At 47.2% G+C, this 20,196-nt stretch overlaps 1 protein-coding gene across 1 annotated transcript in view; it reads right to left on the bottom strand.

The window, feature by feature from the left end:
- Positions 1-20,196, bottom strand: part of Adamtsl3 (ADAMTS like 3) — a 252,154-nt gene that overhangs the window by 55,300 nt on the left and 176,658 nt on the right. Inside the window, exons 17-19 of the mRNA XM_020176611.2 lie at positions 17,573-17,702; positions 7,616-7,808; positions 7,324-7,503 (exon numbers count right to left, since the gene is read on the bottom strand). Coding sequence (XP_020032200.2) covers positions 7,324-7,503; positions 7,616-7,808; positions 17,573-17,702 — 503 coding nt within the window. The remainder of the gene's footprint in view (positions 1-7,323; positions 7,504-7,615; positions 7,809-17,572; positions 17,703-20,196) is intronic.

Here is a 20,196-nt window from a genome sequence, read left to right as displayed (position 1 = left end):
TTTGTTCCTATAATTTTGGTAGTTTCTTTTGACTCATTTTATAATATCAAGTTATATTTTCACCTGCACCAAGGTCAGTTTCTTACTATGTTGTTTTATTGGTACTTTTGCCTACTGTACCTTTGTACCTGGAGTTCAAAGATGCTCCTGTGTGAGTTAAAGACATTGCTTTCTGTACTTTTAGGGAAGGAGAGTATAAGGGGTGGTTTCAGGGCAGCCATCTTCACTGGTCAGGTGCTTCCTCTCAAATACTCAAAAAGGGAGTATTTGACAATGTGGCCGGTTCTGGGACCTGTATCCTCTGGACTCTCCCACTCCAAGGAGCTAAGGCTCCTCTTTCCTTTACTGCATGTCTTCCTTCTCAACTTGCCTTATAATCCTGTTGTCTCTGATGACCTTAGCAAGGTGACTCATTCCTCTGAGGACCTTAGCAAGGTGACTCATCCCTCTGAGGACCTTAGCAAGGTGACTCATCCCTCTGAGGACCTTAGCAAGGTGATTCATCCCAGTGCCCTTGGACTTCCCAAGCCCCTTCCTGGGCCTTCGGGATCATTGTTGCTCTCTGTCCCCCTCTGGAACCCCGAGTCTTCCCTCCACGTCACTGACAGGTCTCAGATCTACTTGCTCAGGGTTCTTACCAGAGTAGGACTCTTTCTTTGTCATGGTGTTTGTTGTTGATTTCTGCATTCTCTGCTTCTGGCCCTATTCCTTCTCTTTTTTAAAATCTCTGCCTAGAGGATGTAGGGAAAAAGGAACCCTTACATACTGCTGGTGGGAATGTAAATTAGTACAACCACTGTGGAACTCAGTACGGAGGCTTCTCAAAAAAAACTAAAAATAGATCTGCCATATGATCCAGCAGTTCCCTTCCTAAGGATATCCCCAAAGGAATGCAAGTTAGGTTACAATAGAGGCACCTGCACACCCATGTTTATTGCAGCACTAGTCACAATAGCCAAGTCAAGAAACAGTCAAGATGCCCACTACTGACGAATGGATTAAGAAAATGTGGTATTTATACACAATGGAATTTTACTCAGCCATGAAGAAGAATGAACTTTTGTTGTTTGCAGGTAAATGGATGGAACTGGAGAACATCTGAGCCAGGTTCAGAAGGTCAAAAGCCTCATGTTTTCTATCATATGTGGAATATAGACCTAATACAAATACAGCAATATTTGAAAAACAGGTCACACAAAGGGGAGGTCACACTCAAGAAAGGGAGGGTAAAGGAAGGAAGAAGGTGAATATGGCTGATGTACTCTCTATGCAAGAATGAATATAGAATATTTAAATCTGTTGAAATCACCGTAAGAAGAGGACTAATGTTGAAAGCAGAAAAATAGAGATGAACCAGTGTGGGCTGTAATACATATAAGCATGGAAATGTCACAAGGAAACTCCCTGTGTAGCTATCTTAAACAAAAATGTCATTTTTTTCTCTTTTACAAAATTGGAGAACAGGAGGGCAGAACACATCCTGCCTGGGCAGTGGGATGGGAAGGGGGGATGTGGGGAAAAGGTGTGGGAGGGTGAATACGGTGCAAATACTGTGTATACATGTATGGAAATGGAAAAATGAGACCTGTTGAAACTGTCCCAGGAATGGAGGGAGGGGGGATAAAGGAGCATGAGAAGGGGGGTGAATTCAAGTAGGTTTATCTGATACATTATAAGAACTTTCACAAATGCCACCATGTACCCCTACCCAGCACAATAATAAAATAATAATAATAAAAAACCCCTGCCTAGCTGCTGTTTGCAGTTTCTGCAGCGTCTGCTGTTGTGTCGCCCACTTAATCACTTTAGTTAGTGTTATCTGTAACTCCTCTCCTTTCCTTTGCAATGCTAATTGCTTTCTCTCTGTCTCTCTCTCTCTCTCTCTCTCTCTCTCTCTCTCTCTCTCTCTCTCTCTGTGTGTGTGTGTGTGTGTAACTGAGGATACTAAACAACTAGGCTGGAACAGGAAGCCTTGTAGTAACTTGTGGAGGAATGACTGTCAATACTCACCGTTGGGTTCCATGGCAGGTCTTCGTGGTCTCACACCCCTGCCATGTTGACTCCTGCAGTAGTAACTACTGCAGTCTCCTGAGCTACAAGTCTCTAACAGACGCCTTTACAGACTTTCAAACGTCACGTAGTTCAGAATCAAGCCCACCTTCTCTCCCTTTCCAATGCCTTCTGCATCTGCTCCATCTTAAATTAATTTTAAAATCCGCGCCGCACCATCCACTAGCTTTCCAGGACAGAAATAGGAAACATGCTTCTGTGTTTTTGTTCATTTTCATCAACTCAAACAAACGTGTTAGCTACATTTCCCAAACACCACTCAAACCATCCATGCTTCTCCACCCAAGCTGCTTTGGATCTCCTGTGGGTTGTACTCCCCTCCCCAGCTAACTCGGTCTCTCCAGAGTACGTCCCAAACCCTACCCTGACCTTTCCGTTCAAACACCACGCCATGCCCTCACGGGCTGTGAGCAAAAATACAAATATCCAAATACATCCTTTGCCATCTGGACGCACGGCCTCTCCTGTCCACCTCCCCGCCTACTGCTTCCTCATCGCACCCTGCTCCTGGGCCACGTGAGACTAATCACGCACACAGCTGGGCACAGGTGCCACCACCGGACACCCTTCTGTCTCATTGCCACAGAGCACACACATGCCTAAAAACTCAACTCTGAAGTCACATCTTCCACACTTTCCGAAGACCCAGGCAGATGTAGATGTTTCCCCTTAATTGTCCCATAGTTCTGTTTATGGGACACCATTATTGGGCTCTTTAAAACATGGTTGTAAATGTTATTTTATCTGTGGGCCTCAATAAACTGTGAGCTTCCTGAAGACACTGTTGTCTCTGATTCCTAGAGCCTGGGGTCGTCTGCACAGAGGTTCAGTCAATGTGTGTTGTTCTCAGGATTGTTAGCACGCAGTCACAGACAGAGGAACTTCCCCATAGATGAAGCTTTTGTAAGCCTCTTCGTTCCCGCCAGCAAGTGTTTGTCAAGCAGTAAGTGAGATACAGAAGTGCACAGATGGCCCTTCCTCTGTGCAACTAAAATGTAGTCAGGAAAATAAAATCCACTCAGAGAGAGAGAGAGAGAGAGAGAGAGAGAGAGAGAGAAGCACTCAGAAATGCAAGGATTTGAATGCACTGGTTATACTTTTGAATGAGTCAAAATATAAGAGTAAGCTGTCAGGTTGAGTCTAAAAAGACACTGTTATTAAGAAGAAGAGTGGTTATCTACAGAGTGATTACTGACAAGAAACTCATAATAAGAGAGTGAAAGGAAGGTTTTAGAATAAACACTGAGAGCTAGAATAGTCTTTACTAATGGAAGGAGTATTTGAACAAATAGGTAATGCATTTGGATCAAAGACCTTGGATTAGGACCAAACTAACTCTGCAGGATAATGACTGATGGAATGGAACTGCCTCCAGATGACAGAAATTTCCTGACACCACCAGGTACCAATTATGAAGATAAAGATTTAAAACGTACTAGAGAAGCCAAACCAAAGCTGCTTAGACTTTGTAACAAAGATTCCAAAAACTGGAACTTCTTGAGGGCAATTGTACCTAAGCACCATGAGTAAAATGTGTGTGTGTGTGTGTGTGTGTGAGAGAGAGAGAGAGAGAGAGAGAGAGAGAGAGAGAGAGAGAGAGAGAGAAATAACCCTTTCATGCAGTGTCAATCTCATGTTTCACAAAGGGCTCTTGGGAGAAAAATCCCTGCTTGTTTTGACATTTTCTGTGACCTAACTATTACCATTATGGCTAATTTCAAACTATGAACCCAGTTTCACTGAGCAGGAGTTGGGAGGAGATTATAGTTGTTCTCACAAGCCAGGATGAATTAGCTCCTAAACAAGGCTACCTTCATGAGTCAGAATTCATAAACCTATTGAAAACTGGAACGACACTTGAATTCCTATGTCTGAGACATGCTCTTTGTAAAATTTTTCTCATGAATTTCTCTCTTTTTTTTATTGGATGTATTTCAAGAATTGCAGAGTTGGAAGGTGTAGACAACTGAACACAGGAAGTGAGAAAGTCAGACATGATTACGACTATTGGAAAGATGGTGGTGTACTGACAGAGAAGAGAAAAGAGAGGAGTTGTTAGGATGGGGTGACGAGGCTGACCCTTTGCTTTTCCGTAGTGAGAGCCTATCCCACATGGACAGCTGGGATGTGATATTGGACAGAAGGTTGGAGATGCTTCTAGAGATGAAGGTCACCTTGTGCAGGATTTGCAGGGGTGGGCTGGGGTCCTTTGGTTTTCCACTAGTTATGGGCACTGGTTTTGAAAGGTCTTTTTTCTTTGCAAATACTTTGTCCTTAAGGAGTGGGTGGGCAGTTGATCCCAGGAGCTGCAGGAGCTCATGCTGAACAAACCACCTCAACAGGGCCATCTGCTACCTGTCCTTCCTCACCCGAGCTTTCAGAGCCTGTCACCTGGAGCAGCCTTGCTCGTCCTCACTGTGGGAGGACACAGTTTTCTTGCTCCTCCTGCCACTGTCCTAGAGTGTGGCAACTCAGGGAGACAGCCCTGGCCCCTGGACGGTCTGCAGCAACTTATGAGTTGGACAGAAGTGTAGGGGACGGTGACCAGATCTGACGCAACGCCTGCTCTGCAGACCCTGGAGACAAGGGCCCATTCCTTTTCTTGAGTACTTTCCAAGGGCTTAAGGAAACATTTATGTAGACCGTCAGATAGCAGGATAAGGACTATGACCTTATGGGTTTTTGTCTTTTTTAATTTAAGACAGTTTTAAAATATTAGCACTTTAATTGAACTAGACAGTTAAAAGAAAAATCCGAATGTGGACTCTGTTTACAGAAGTACTGTCAGTCCGACCCCTGGCCAGAAGTGTGACTTTCCTTCGAGGGAGGTGGGGAGGCTGACTGTGCTAGATGCTTCCATCATGTTAGCCTCACAATACTGAGGCATTTACAGAAAGGAAGATGGGGGTTCAGAGAGGTCAGGCACGCGGAACAGGACACCCAGCGTACAGGCTGTGCAGCTAGATTCCAGCAGAGGCCTGTTTGAGTCAAAAGACTTCGGTTTGTGTGAACCTCTGATCTTGAGGTGATTTCTGATATTGAAATTGGCCCTGCAGAAGACGGACACTGGCGGCTGTGAGGACAGGAAGACATTGATAAGAGCTATCCGGTTCTGAAACCTCAGCTTGCAGATGTTGGGGAAGCAGCAGGACCGGCCCTGACAGGTGGCAGTCAGACATAAGCAATGGCCACAAGAGAGAAAATCATTGCAACGAAACTCCCCAGCTCCACAGGTGACCAGTCTCTGCCAGATCAGAGTGGCCCATCAGGGCTGAGGGACATCACAGGATGCTTTGAAGTCAGCCACTCACCCAAAGCTTAATCCTTTCTTTGCTGAAGAGTAAGCCAAACCCCAAACTTCAGGGAGGCCTAGGGCTGGGAGTTTCTCACAGGTGACTCTAAGACAAATTGTCAGGCCCAAGAACTGCTCCCTAGGCAGCTGAGGACCCTAAGACTGAGGATTTCACACAGACAGACAGATCGAGGACAGAGGAGTCCACACAGGAATCTGTAGACCCAGGCCCAGGAGCCCATCTTAGAAGCCGATGCTGACAGCTTCTATCCTTTCCTCACAAGCTTTATCACCATTTCACTATTTTCACATCTGGCTGAATTATTCTCTCACTGGACTTAAGAACTGAGTTATCCACCAGTGCTAGACTTGTTCACTGCTAGAACAAGGGCTGTCATGAGAATAATGACCTGTGTGTGCACGCGTGCCATCAGGTCAGAAAAGGCCCTGCAGGCTGTGCTGCTGAACTTGCACTTGAGTGTGCAAGGAGGAAGGCCCTCAGGAGATGCCGAGCTGACTAAGGGAAAAGAGTGACGGGGATACCTCCGTTTGCCAGAGTGTGGAGACAGAAGAGAGAAGCCTTGCAGTTAAGTCAGAAGCAATGGCCCTGCACCTCCAGTGCAGTGCTGGGAACTTAGGCAGCTCACACACTATTGGAGTTTCATTCCCCACACCTACAAAAGACATGTCCTCACCAGACTGCATCAAGTCCTGCAGGCACTGAAACAGGGACCAGATTCCACTTCCTGCCATAATCCACGTTTGTGATGATGAAGGTAAAACGAGCAATGGTGGCCACAGATTGTAGAGCAAATAAAAGTAGGGAAGATGTTTGGGACGTTGGCATGACAAGATATCACGAACAATTCCATATGAGGGGTCACAAGGAAGAGGGGAAAACTCAAGCTGACTTTGAGTTTATCCTGGGAACCATGACGCTGGTAATTCCAAAAGCAGTGAATGGTTTGGGAGAGAGATGACGAGAACAGCTTTACTCATACGGAGGCAAAGCTGAAAGTGAGTCATGGTGCTAGGCCTGGGCGAGGGAGTCAGTCCACAACCGCACGGCTGAGTGAGTGAGCGAGTACCTGAGGCGGGCTGGACTTAGGGAAAGAGAACTTCTGTGACTTAGTGTTGTATTTCAGATGGAACATTCCTCTTTGAGCCTTCTTCTCAATTGCAAACGTGTGTAGATTACCCACACCCTGCTAGGGACATCTCAAACCACCCCCACCTGGCCCTGGGACCATTCCTGTCTCTCCCCGCTCACCCATTACTGGCTGGGAATCAGCAGGTTCTTCCCTTCCCATAAGTAAGTGGGAGTTTTTGTTGTTGTTTTGTTTATTTTATTGTTGTGCTGGGTGGGGATACACTGTAGCATTTACAAAGGTTGTTACAATGTATCAAATATATTGTACTTGAATGCCCCACTCCACTGCTCTCTTTCACCCCCCTCCCCTGATTCCTGGAACAGTTTCAAAGGGATCATTTTTGCATTTGCATACATGGGTACACATTATTTGCACCGTACCCACCCTCCTCCCCCTTTCCTCCCCACATCCTCCCTCCCACTGGTGCCACCCCCATGCCCCCCCATTCCGCCCTCTTGTTCTCTGATTTTGTAGTAGAAAAAAACATAAAAGAAAAAAGAGAAACATGGGTTAGCAGGAGTTTTAAAAGCACCAGAAAAGAGAAAGACTGCTTCCGGCTTCCACCAGGCCCACCATGGCCTTTTGTATTTCCCTCTGCTAACTTTTAATTAACTCCATTACACCCGCTGTCGTACCTGGAGGCTTCCAGGTGGGACAGAGAGCACTGGGAAACCCTCTGCTCAGAGCCGGCAGTGTGGACCACACCTTCCTCCGTTTTGCACCCTAGGCCTCCTACCCATCTCACCATAGCCGCAGGCTGCAACCACGAAGGACCAGAAAAGAAGGGGTGCAAAGCAGAGGGGGCCTTACCTCTGACCACTCTCCTGCCACCAACTGTGGAGGGCAGTCTGTCCTGGCACAGGACTTATGAGAGGCCGCCTTGGGCCCTTGGCACAGTTCATCGGAGAGGTTCAAGAAGCTGCCATCCGTCAACAGCTGCCGACAGGTGACTCGTCGGTTCTGGGCTCCCCCACCACAGGTCCTGGAGCACTAAGAAGACAAGAGCAGGTGAGGCCTGGATGCAGTTGCTCTGTGTGAGTGCAAAGCAGAACTCCTCACCATCGCAAGCATGGCGGGCCATGGGGCCACCAGCGTGCCATACCTGTTGCCAGTCTTCAATGTGCCAGCCGGGGGGGCAATCGAACTGATTGCAGGCCTGCAAGGCATGAGGCTTCCCCTGTCTGCACGCCTCGGGAGGCGGCGGGGAGCCGGCCAGGGACAAGCAGTGCACCTCTCGGGTCTGGATTCCAACTCCACACGTAGCTGAGCAGGGCCCCCAGGAGCCCACGTGCCACCTGTATTAAAAAGATGGGGAAAGTAAGCATGGACAATGTCAAATCCTTCTCTGAGCTTCTAGACTTCCCACTCCACAGCCACAGGTTCTCCAACAACACATGCAGTTCAAATACAGAAATGTGGTATTTAAAGGCAAGAAATGTCAGGAAGATCTGCAAAGAGCTTTCTCGTTCAGGAAGGTCCAGCGTGGAAAGAAAGGGGGTTTTCCCAGCCCGTCCTCCATCGTCTACCAAAGTGAAATCTCGGTTTGGTTTTGAGGTGATTCTGGGGTAGTGATGATTTATGTTGGTGTCAAAAGAAATTCAAAATGCTTCAAAACACATGTCAGAAAACCCTCAGGCACCTGGATTCATTGTTTGGAATATCTCTGAGAAAACTCTTGCAGGTTAGGATTGCATTTACAGCACATACAGAATGGGATCCCAGTGAGATCTTGGAAAATCATGTTTTCTCATGAAACACCTGTAAAAATGGAAAGCCAGGGCACTGCTTTGTCATTCATATTTCCAAGTTGCTTTCAAGGAAGATTCTCCCCATTGCATCCCCAGAAGCACAAGAGCACAAGTTCCCCACACCAACACCATGCTGGAGAACACCGCCTTGAAGGGCTTTGTCCAGCTGAAAGATTATGTCTTACCCTGCTTCTTTTCATTTGCAGATGTTGGATTTTTTTGTAAACAAGAATTTTTTTTTTGGCGGGAGGGGGTTTTGAACTCAGAGCCTGCATCTTGAGCCGCTGCACCAGCCCTTTTTTGTGATGGGGTTTTTTTTGAGATAGGGTCTTGTGAACTATTTGCCTGGGCTGGCTTTGAACCACACTGTCTGCCTCCTGAGTAGCCAGGATTACAGGTGTGAGCCACTAGCATCCAGCAGTAAACCATGAATTCTTAACCAGTTACTATAGTGATATATCGCAAGGATGTCATTGTAAAATGCTCAGAATGTACACAAAAGGATGTTGGGTCCAGGGAAGTTTGTCATGGAAAAAATTTAAATTTCAAAAAATGAAAGCTCACCTAAGTGTTTAAGCAAAGAAGAGCAAAGTAAATACTTTTCTATCCATTCAGAATCATGCAAGCAGCCATTAAAATAGTGAAGTAGGCACCAGGCACAGTGGCTCACACCTATAATCCTAGCTACTTGGGAGGCAGAGATTGGGAGGATCATGGTTTGAGGCCAGCCCATGCAAAAAGTTAGCAAGACTCCATCTCCACAAAAAAACCAAGTGTGGTGGTTCATGCCTGTGATATCAGCTACAGAGGAGGCCTAGGTAGGAGGACCATAGTCCAAGACCAGCCACCAGGCAAAAACAGGAGACCCTATCCAAAAATAACTAAAGCAAAAAGAAGGCCTGGAGTGTGGCTCAAATGGTAGAATGTCTGCCTAGGAAACACCAGGCCCTGAGTTCAAATCCCACTACTGCCACAAAAAAGTAAAGTAGATATATAGTAATTGATACAATTGACACAGAAATATATTTTATATATACATACACATGTACATACACACACATGGTGCTGGGAACTGCACCCAGACAAGCACGAATACCCCCAGCCCTGTGATACGTTTTAATCAGAAAAGAAAATCAGGTCATAAAATAGGTTGTAGCATAGAATACTATTTTTATGCCTTTAAGAATCCAGGCAGAAAAAAAAATGTCTGAAACTGTTAATAGTGACCATTCTCTTAGAGAGGATTTTTATTTTATTTATCACTGCTGTATTTCTTCTGAGTTTTATTAAAATAAGCATTCGTTATCAGAAAAGTAAGTTAGTTCTCCTAAAGAGAAGGAGAGGGAGAGGGAGGGGGAGACTAAAAGCAATTTTTGACTGAAGGCAATTTTCACTTTTCCTCATTTCTAGTTTTCTACAATAAAATGGGTTTTTTTTTGTAAGTCAGAGGAGAAATGAAAAATAATAGTACTCAAGACAAATATAAGCCAAGCGCCGTGGTCACGTCTGTAATCCCAGCTACTCAGGAGGCAGGGATCAGGAGGATTGCGGTTTGATGCCAGCCCCAGGCAAATGGTCTGTGAGACCCTATCTCAAAAAAAACCCATCACCAAAAAAAAGGCTGGTGGAGTGGCCCTAGGTGTAGGCCATGAGTTCAAGCCCCAGTGCCACAAAAAAGACAAACACAGCAAAAAGAACATTTTTATTTGTGAAGGAAATCTCATGATTCAGATACAGAACACAAAGCATAAGTACAGATGGACCTGGAATGTCCCCAATGGCCCATATGTCAAAGGCTTGTCCCCACTGTGGCACTATGAAGAGGTGGTGAAGTGTCCCAGGGACGGGGTCCGTGCTCTCCAAGGGGACAGCGAGACGCCAGCCCTTTCCTATCTCTTCCACTTCCTCCACCGTGATGCTCTGGAGCCACCACAGGCCAGAAGGATGGGCTCAGTCATTCGGGGACCAAGACCTCCAAAATGTGAGCGCGTGACCCCAAATCAATGCTCCTCTTTGTAGGTTGATCAGCTCAGGTGCTTGCTTTAGTGATGGGAAACGAACATCCCCCACACAAGTGTGCGTGTGAGGTGACAGACACAGGAAGAAGCAGCAGAAGTATTTCAAATTTCAAACACTTTAAATACCTCTCTAGTCTTTGGGTATCAAGAAGTCACGAATTAATAAGAACATAGATTCAATGCTACATTTGAGAGCCAAATTCCATTCAAGAAAGGGCCGGGACCCTGCTGCTTTTGTCACTGAGTTTGGGGAGTTTCAAGAAACAGGGGAATCCCAAATGGCTTCTAACCTCCTGAAGTAAAGAAGGGGACTGAAATACTGCAATGGGTGTCATGAACCGAGCGAAGCCCTGAGCGCAGAACAAACGTGAGGAAGAACCGCGTGGGATTCTAAAATCCGAATTCTAAATAAAAGCACAATTCCTACAACTGTAGAAACAACCTAATCAAGAGGTCGACACAGAGAGCGTGTTATGGCCTGGACGTCTGCGCCACACCAAAATCCGTTTCAAAGCTCGGTCGCCCAAGGCCACGGTGCTTGGAAACCAAATGGGGTTAGATCCGTGCCTCGTGGGATTGCAGTCTTCATGAACTGCCAATATTTAACCATTTCTGACTAATCACAGTGGAAGTGCCAAGTGATCCAACCTCTTTATACCTTTAAATAGTTTCAACCAACTTATTTCACATTCTGCATCCAACAGCTCCACCACCGATGTCCTGGGGACCTGATTCTGACTCTCACTGTTTCTTGTGAGGCTTTTTGAGTTTTGGTTATGGGCTCTGCTTATCAGGGCTTCGTAGGAGTTTCAAGGTCTGGGAAGAAGATGCATTCTTCCCACAGGATTCACTCTGCTGAGACGGACGTGAATTAATCTTTCAATCATGGCGTGACGTGAATTAATCTTTCAATCATGGCGTAAATAGAAAGACTCTGTTCCTGTATGAATGGCAACTTGGGTTTGAAACTTTGTGTCAGGGAGTCTTTTTGATTCCTTCCATTCAGCTGCAAAGGCAACACAGTTTTCCTGGGGTTGTTTTTTCCCCCGATTTGCTTTCTCACTGGAGTAGAGTCTGATTTTGTATGGGGATCTCCAGTGTGTCCCCGATGCTCTGCTGGTCCCTGGACTTGTCTGTTTGCAGACAAAACCTGTGAAAGCCAAAACATCCAGGGACTGGGATTGCTGACTTCAGCACTGGGCGGTGACTTCAGGGCCACTTTGCACTGAGGTTGGGTTTGGTTTTGGCTCAAGGACTTCCCTGACTGTCTTATGAGCTCCTTTCTGGATTTCAACTCAGGTTGTACCTATTTTATCCAGGAGTTCAGAAGTGTTTACCAAAGGGAGCTCCGCATATCTGCTCCACTATGTGGCCACAAGTGACCAAGCGCAGCGGGGAGCTGGTCAGGACCCCTCGGTCCTCAGAGGATTTCGTTCCTTTGTCTTTCTGGTAAGTTATCTCTAGTTAGTCCATTTTTCACGCCTGCTGGATTTTAAGATGTTTTTTCTCATCACATCTGATTTTCTGCAGCTTCACTATTCTTATCTATGTGGGATTCCATTTTCACTTACTTCTGATGCCAGGAGTCGCTTCTCTGACGTTCACCCCCTTATTTCCCTTCACCCTGGTCTTCCAGTTCCTGTGATCATTCACTCCATTTCCTCAGTACTGCCCCCAAGCCACCAATTCTATTTCTTTTTATTGTCTTTTTTTGGGGGCAGCACTGGGATTCGAACTCAGGGCTTTGTGCTTGCTAGGCGGGTGCTCTTACCGCCTGAGCCACTCCACCAGCCCCCCTTTTTCTTTTTAAAGGGAGGGATTACTTATTTGGGCTCACTGTTTCAGAGGTTTCAGTTCACAATCCTTGGCACCATTGCTTCCCAGCCCATGGTGAGGCAGAGCTCCATGGAAGCAGGAAGCAAAGCCAGCAATTAATTCTTTCTTCATTTGTTCATAATTTATTCTTTTCACTGACTTTTAGTTCTAGGTTTCCTAATTATTATTGTCAATAGTCACCTATTCTTTCCATATTTCTGCCTTTGTTTTTGTTTCATTTTTTGTAGTACTGGGGTTTGATATATCTAAATCCCAGTAGCTTTGCCCATGAGAAAATCACCACCAACAGCTGTGTCTATCCTATTTGATGACAATCTGACCACATGGCTAAATCTTTACAAGTCTGTTTCACTATTAAGAGAACTCAGGTAAACCAGGCGCTGGTGGCTCACGCCTGTAATCCCAGCTACTCAGGAGGCAGAGATCAGGAGCATCGAGGTTCAAAGCCAGCCTTTGCAAGACCCTATCTCAAAAAAAAAAAAAAACCAACCCATCACAAAAAAGGGCTGGTGGAGTGGCTGAAGGTGTAGGTCCTGGGTTCAAACCCCAGCACCGCAAAAAAAAAAAAAAAAGAAAGAAAATCGAGAGAGAATTAACCTAACATGTAAATTATGGAGTGACTTCAGTATGATCATTTTTCCAAAACCACACAGCCAGAGAAATCAATTCAAGTCACGAGGGACAGATGGGCACCATTGCTGAAGAAGTGGTCACCATTTCTTATTAACAGAGAACTAAGAGCAGATTTTTTAAACTCAAGAAATGAGTAGAGAGCTGGAACAGAAATGAAGCCCGATTGCCGCTGCCTTCCTTCGTCTGTCCCTGGGAGAGAAGGCTGTCCTCAGACGCCTGGGACTGTCATGCACCTCTACGTGTTTCTACAAGCGGCAGCCTCCCTTCTGGGAAGAGCAAACTCCAAAAATAGCAGAACCTGGCAGTCAGTGGGGAGACCAGGAGTGACCCCGTGAGAGCAAGCAAGCATCCAGCACCCCACCTTGGAGTCAGGCTCATCCATCAAAGCATCTGTCTTCGGGTAAAGAAAGAGTCACGGGCCGTCCACCAGGCCAGGCGTGACTTCCACCCTGGGGTGACATTTTACTGCCATTGCCCTTGGAGTCTGGTAAATATTTGTATGGGAAATGTCACGCGTTCCTGTTTCTCCTCCACCACTGGTTCCTGGAACCTTAGACATTTTTGTAAACTTACCTTTATTTTGGCATCGAACCCTTGTCTCTCCTGGGTTTTTCCCAACATAACTCCCAGTCTCTGCAGCGGTGATTAGATTTGTGACTCTGAGATGGAGTCATGCTTCCTTTCCCAGAAACGCTCATACTTGGCAAGGTGGCCGGGATTGATGCCGCTGTGCTGCTCCCCACTTGCTCTGGGGGCGCGGGGGCCCCGGAGGCCCTGTGTGAGCTCCTGGCAGGGCCAGCAGGGAAGGAGCGATGGACGCTGTGTGGGGCTGACGGCCTAGACACGGTCCAGACCTGCTGTCAGTCGAGGGAGGAGCTGCACCCTTGCTCAGCCTGCCTCACCTCCTGGGCGGGTGAAGCAAAGGTCTAGAGCAAACCCTGACCGTGTCACACTGCAGACCGTGTCCACCTCAAGAGGTTCAGGCTGACCGTTTTTTTTGTCGGTATTGGGGTTTGACTTCAGGGCTCTCTGCTTGCAAGGCAGGCACTCTCCACTTGAGTCAGGCCCCAGCTCCTTTTGCTTTATTTTTCTCACTTATGCTTGAGCCAGACTTGGAGCTCTTTCTACCCAGGCTTCTTGCACAGCTGAGACCACAGCCCATGCCACTGTGCACAGCTTATTTGTTGAGATGGGGTCTCATTCTTTTGCCCAAGTTGGCTTGGGTGGAGATCCTCCTACCTCCAGTTTCCTGTGTAGGAGACAACAGGCACAGGCCACCATGCCCTGCCTGCTTGGTTGAGATGGGGTTCTCATGAACTTTTTCACTCAGCTGCCCTTGAGGCTCAGTCCTCCCCATTACTGCTTCTGGAGTAGATGGGATTACAGGTGTGAGCCACTGTGCAACGTTTTGGCTTTCGGATGATAGGAAAAGGACACACATTCTGTAGAAGCTACACTTCTGGGCTAGCGCTAGGCGAATGGGTCTCTCCCTCCACGCCATCCACGACCCTGAGCTGAGCCCTTCGGCCCCTCGATCACAGGGGAAGAGCCAACACCACAGTGCATGGTGGCCAAGCTCTGTGGTTAGGGCGCAGAATTTAAGATCTTTCTAGCTCACGATGCATTCATCAGGAACTAACCATAGTGCAAGCTGGGTCCCCATACTCGTGTGAAGACATGACAAGAGGACAGCTCAGAGTGATGACAACGGAAACACAACTCAAAAACGAACCACAGTGTGGCTCAGTGCTGGAGAGCTTGCCTAGCATTCACGAGGCCCTGGGTTTGATCCCCAGCACTGCGAAAGAATGGAGAGAGGGAAAGAAGGTAGGAAGGATGGAAGGAAAGGAAGGAGGAAAGGAAGGGAGGAAGGAGGAAGGAGAGAGAAGATGGAAGGAAGGATGGAGGGAGGGAAGAAGGAAGGGGCTCAAGAGACCTTGGTGATCCATGAAATACTGTGGGTCTCTCTCAGAAAGGACTCAAACTTCATGATAAGGCTGAGAAGATGCTCGAATTGGGCTTCCCCTGAAAAACCTGACTTAGAAATTCTGAGACGTGAAGACATGACTTCGGTTACCACAGTGTCTCCACGTGCTAGTTTTTAAGTGCACAAAGCAGGAGCTGTGAATTGTTTTGCATTTTTTTCTGAAAAAGTATATGACAATATTTTGCCTTCACTTTCGTGGTGAGAGCACAGCAGGGCTTCTTTTAGGGAAACAGAATTGAGTCCCGTCCACACGCTCATGGCCTCTTCCAGTCCTGCCAGTGCTCCAGCCCTCGCGTGCCCTCGTGTCTTACCTGTCACCTTTGCCTGTGTCCTCGTTGGCCAGTGGGTTGGGCTAGAAGCACAGGACAGAGCTCGGGAACAGGATTTAAATCTGGAGATTTATTTTTTCTTTGGTAATGTCATTGAGCATTTTGTCACCATTTGAAGCCTGCAAGTTCCAAGCCTTTCCCTTTGTAGTCATCTTTCCAGAGAGACAGCGGTGGCAGAAAGAGGATGGAGGGAGGGCTGGAGATCAGAGACCAGCCCTGCCGTGTGGCCGTCATTTCACGGGAATCGCTCCACGTTAGTCTGACATTCAAACACACGATTTGGTTCCTGAGTGTGCGTGGGCGAGTCGCCAACCACCTGAACCCTAAAACTCAGTTGTCATATACAGAAACCACGAGCATTTCTTATTTATTTATTCCACGGTTCTGAAAGACGTGTCACTAATAGGAATTGTACTGGCTTCTTCTCACTGGGCAGAGACTACTTAGGGGAGTGACACGAAAACTTCTGTGTAACAGAACACCTGGCATGACAAACTGCTTAACTCCACTGCTTTCAAATTTTAAATTACATGGAAAAGGATTTACGTCTTGTAAAACCCTTAAAACGCCTGTGCAGAGCCTGGGGCACAGCTTGGAAAGCGTGTGCTGCTCGGAGTTTTTCTAGAAAACACAATGAGGACTCAATGGCACCCGTGGCTGCAAGAAAAGATACAGATTCAATTATTTTTGAAAAGAATAGTTTTGGTGTCACTTTAAACAGTCACGAGGCAGGGTTGAGATTTTCAGGTTCACAAGGAGGCAGGTTTTAAACAGGGGACGCTCAATGAACCGTGGTGGGCTGGGTACCTTGTTGAAAGTAATTTAAAAAATGTAATTGGCCTCATTATCTGTACCTTTGTTCCCCTCCTTTTATGGGTTTTGAATAATCTTCAAAAACATGATTTTTCACTTCACTGCTCAAGCCCGCCAGAGGATTCCCAGGACTTTCTAGGTCAAGTGCAAATGCTTGCCAGGGCCCCTGCCCGTGTCCGGTCTCATCTCAGGACACATGGATTTCGACTCTGTTTCTTGAACACGTGGATGTCTTTCACTCCCCAGGGCCTTTGCACATTCAGTTCCCTCTGCCATCGCCCTCCCTCCGTCCTCTGCACCTCTCCTGGCCATTCCCTCCCACCTCGCTTCCCCGGGGCGGCTTCTCTGACCACCCGCCCCAACCCTGCTCCTGTGCCAACACACGCAGCCCTGAGGCATTTCTTAGCATTTAAGTTATATTTGCACTTCCCTTCAGCATCTGCCTCAAGTCCCCTCCCAAGTCTGTGACAACAGTTTACGAAACAATGTGGCACGCCTTCCGCTTTCATGGGGAAGAAAGAAGAGAAGCGATCCTGTTTCTCTTCGATGGTATTTCTCCTGTTCCTCATCCTGTTCACCTGTTCACCACTGTGATGAAAATCCCAATCAGGCTCACTTTATAAAGAAAAGAGGCAGCTGGGTGTAGTGGCTCACACCTATAATCCCAGCTTCAAAGTAGACACAGATCCAGAGGACTGTAGTTTGAGTCCAGCCCAGGTAAAATGTTTGTGAGACCCCATCTTAACAAATAAAAGGTGGGCATGGCAGCACATACCTGTCATCCCAGCTACACAGGAGGCATAAGTAGGAGGATCTGAATGCATGAATGTGAGACCCTATTTGAGAAATAACTTCAAGCAAAAAGGGCTGGGAGTGTGGCTCAAGGGGGAGAGCTCCTGCCTGGAAAGTATAAAGTCCTGAGTTCAAACTCTAAATTCCACTCCTCAAAAAAAAGACGTGTCTTTGACTCACAGTTTTGGAGGTTCCAGGGCATGGAGCTGACACTGGCTCAGCTCTGGTGAGGGCCCTCTTGGCTATGTCACATCATGGCAGGTGACAACAGTGGAGGCTCTCACGCAGGAGCAAGTGTCCGCACAGAGGGCTGGCGGGGCCCGGCTCAGGCTTTTACACCAACCCTCCACCAAGGGGTCACGAGAAAACTCTTCTCCCTCCCAGAGCAGTTCCTGCAAGGTTGAAGCCCCCCACCCACCCCCAGCTCCACCCCTTCATTCTCCTCACCACCTCTCACTGCCACCCTGGGGACCAAGCCTCCCACACCTGGTCCCTTGCAGGACAAACCACATCCAACCCAAGGGGACAGGTCATCATCCACTTTGTCTTCAGAGACACAGCAGGGGACAGACAGAAAGCCTGGCTTTCCCCAGAAATATCTTTTCCGGTGCTTCCAGGAAGAAAAGACATTTAAAAACTGAGAAGACAAGATAAGTAATTTGGGTTACTAAGGTTTATGCACTTAGCACGAGCACGAGCTCCAAGGATAAAAGGGTCTGGAAATACGTGCAGCACTGCTCCTGGACACAGTCGTCCCTCCCCGGAAGTGGGGCTGAAGAATAACTGCTTGACGCAGGTACAACGGGTCTACCTGGGGTGAGCCTACAGGTCTCTGTCCACAGCTGGGCTTCTTGGCAGGGGACGGTGTAACTGTCCTGATGCGGTGTTCCTGGGAGCACATACCTGGGTGGGCAGGGCTCCGTGTTACAGGCCTGGCTCATTGCTGGAGGACGGTGGGCTGTGTCACAGAAGCTGTCATTGACCGTCTGCCGGGTCTGGATGTGCAGACACACTGCTATGGCTTCTTGACGGCCTGGAGGGTGGAAAGAGAAAAAATGCTAAGGGCAGGTGTTCCTTCCCGCCCATCAGCTCTGACAGTTCCCCTGAGGAATTCTCCAAAGAGTAACATTTTCTGTAGGGTCCTGCATACCTGTCTCCCCGCCACGTGTAACTGTAAAAACCTGTCATTATGGACTGAGCTCCCTTCACTATTACTATGATCTGTGATGTTTCTGTTGTGATACCTTCCATTCAGAAAGTGTATAAAGTGCCTTCAAATATATTATCTGAGCCCACAATAATCTCATGAGGTCAAAAGAATATTCTAGCTGGGCACCAGTGGCCAGTGACCAGTGGGACTATAATCCTCGCTACTCAGGTGGCAGCGATCAGGAGGACTGCAGTTCAAAGCCAACCCAGGTAAATAGTTCATGAGACCCTATCTCAAAAAAAAAAAAAAACCCATCACTAAAAAGGGCTGGTGGAGTGGCTCAAGGTGTAGCCCTGAGTTCAAAGCCCCAGTACTGCAAAAAAAAAAAAATCCTATCTTCATTTCATTACTTTAGTAATAAGGAGCCTAAAGTTTCGTGAGATAGCAAGATGTGGCAGATTCAGAACTGAAATTACACTCCCTGCCTCCTGGTTCAGTGGTCTTTCATTTGCACTCCGGAGATTCCAAAATGCCGAATGGCCTCTAAGCACAGTGATGGCTCCTTGCTCAAACGTGAGTGTCCCCAGGCCAGACAAGTCCATCTGAGTCCCAGCCCACACCCTCAACCACTATCCTTTGTTTGTTGAAACAAAAAAGAATTATTGGGGAGTCAGAGTTGAATGAACTATAAATCAAACTTTTGACAAAAACAAAAGAAAAACCATGACAGCAACTGACTATTTGAAGCCTGCAGATGTGTTCAGATTCGTGTCAGAATGAGCATTCCATCATGCTACATGGCTGTGGTTCTTTTTTCGAATGCCATGTTTCAATTCAACCGTTTTAGTGTTTTGCAAAATGTAGCATAGGCCAAAAACACATATAAAATAAAATATGTACTTGTGACGCTCAGTTCTTTCCAGCAACTTTTCTCCTGCTGTCTTTGGCTATAAGACCCACCCCTGACACAGCAGGATGCAGCCTGAAATCTCCAGGCATCGGTTTTGAGTTTTTATGGATTTATTTTTTTCCCATACTAGGGTTTGAACTCAGGCCTCACGCTTGCTAGGCAGGGGCTCTACCACCTGAGCCACCCCACCAGCCCAGGTGAGGTCTTTTTAGTTGAGATGATAGCTGATAAAGACCAGGGATTGTTAAAAGCCATTTGGTCTTACAAGGGGCACCACAGAGATCACCAGGGTCTGAGAGGAAGTGACCAATTACACCAGGAGTAGCTGGGGAAGCACTAAAAAAACAAAACAAGAGTAGCTGGAGAAAAACACAGCTCGAAACCTGTCGTGATTTAAAGGATTCAGAGAGAACAAAACAGCAACTGCCAGGGTTCATGTCAGGACCTGTCTCCACAGGAACCATGCAAAACTGAGTCCTGGTCAAGGTGAGCCAATTCAGTCTTTATGGAATCAAGTATTCTTGCACAAGTCAATATCACTCATATACATGCAAAAAATCTGAACTGAAATGCTAGCCCATCGCAGTCAGCACTACCATAAAAATTCTACAGCAGGACCTCAGAACCTGTCTTCTTCTCACTTGTCAAATCGCCCTCAACAAACAGGTGTGCACAAAACCCAGCAAAAGGAGGTAAGAAATTCCGCCACAAGCACACAACTCTCATCTCCATCCTAGCTGGGAGCTGTCTCCCCAACTAGGAAGGCGGATGTCCACACTGTGCTGGGTTCCACTCCTCCCCTTCCCAGGACAGCTACTGACCACATCGCCATTTACCTTCATTCTGGGGCTTTCTCAAACAAGTAGCCGATGCTCTGTCAGTAAATAACACTGCACGCACACACACACGTGAACACACACACAGGACCCCTCAACCCAGTCACCTCCTGTCTTCTCTATCGTGGTCACAAGCAAATCTCCCCTACCAATCTCTATTTTGTCACCTGTCACTCACTCCTTGACGCTCTCAAGTCTGGCCTCCAGGTCCTCTATTCTAGTGAAATGACCGTTTCTTAGGCCACCTGTGGCTTTGCATTGCTGAACCCACGTCACATCTCCGAGAGGCACGAAGCCGGCTGACGTTGGTTTCTACCTCATCACACCGTTCTGTCTTCCTCCTGTCTCTGACCCTGTCTCTGAGAGGACATTTGCAGCTCTGTGTCATCCACTCAGTCATCAAACTCCGAATTTCCTCAGGACTTAGACCTCCCCACTCCACACAGGAAATCCGTTCCTGAAAATCCTCAGCAACACCCGGGCTTGTGTCCCTCCAAGCACAGACAGCTCGGGGACCATTTACTTCCAGTTCAGGTGGCTCCACTTTGCTTCAGATGCACACATGTGACTGTCACATCCCCATCTGGACGTCTACATCTCCTCGAGATCATCATAGCCACAGGCAAACTCA

Source organism: Castor canadensis, chromosome 19 (genome assembly GCF_047511655.1).
Source record: "Castor canadensis chromosome 19, mCasCan1.hap1v2, whole genome shotgun sequence".
Lineage (NCBI taxonomy): Eukaryota > Metazoa > Chordata > Mammalia > Rodentia > Castoridae > Castor > Castor canadensis.
Note: the sequence above shows the minus strand (reverse complement) of the source record. Positions and strands in the feature narration are given on the sequence as shown.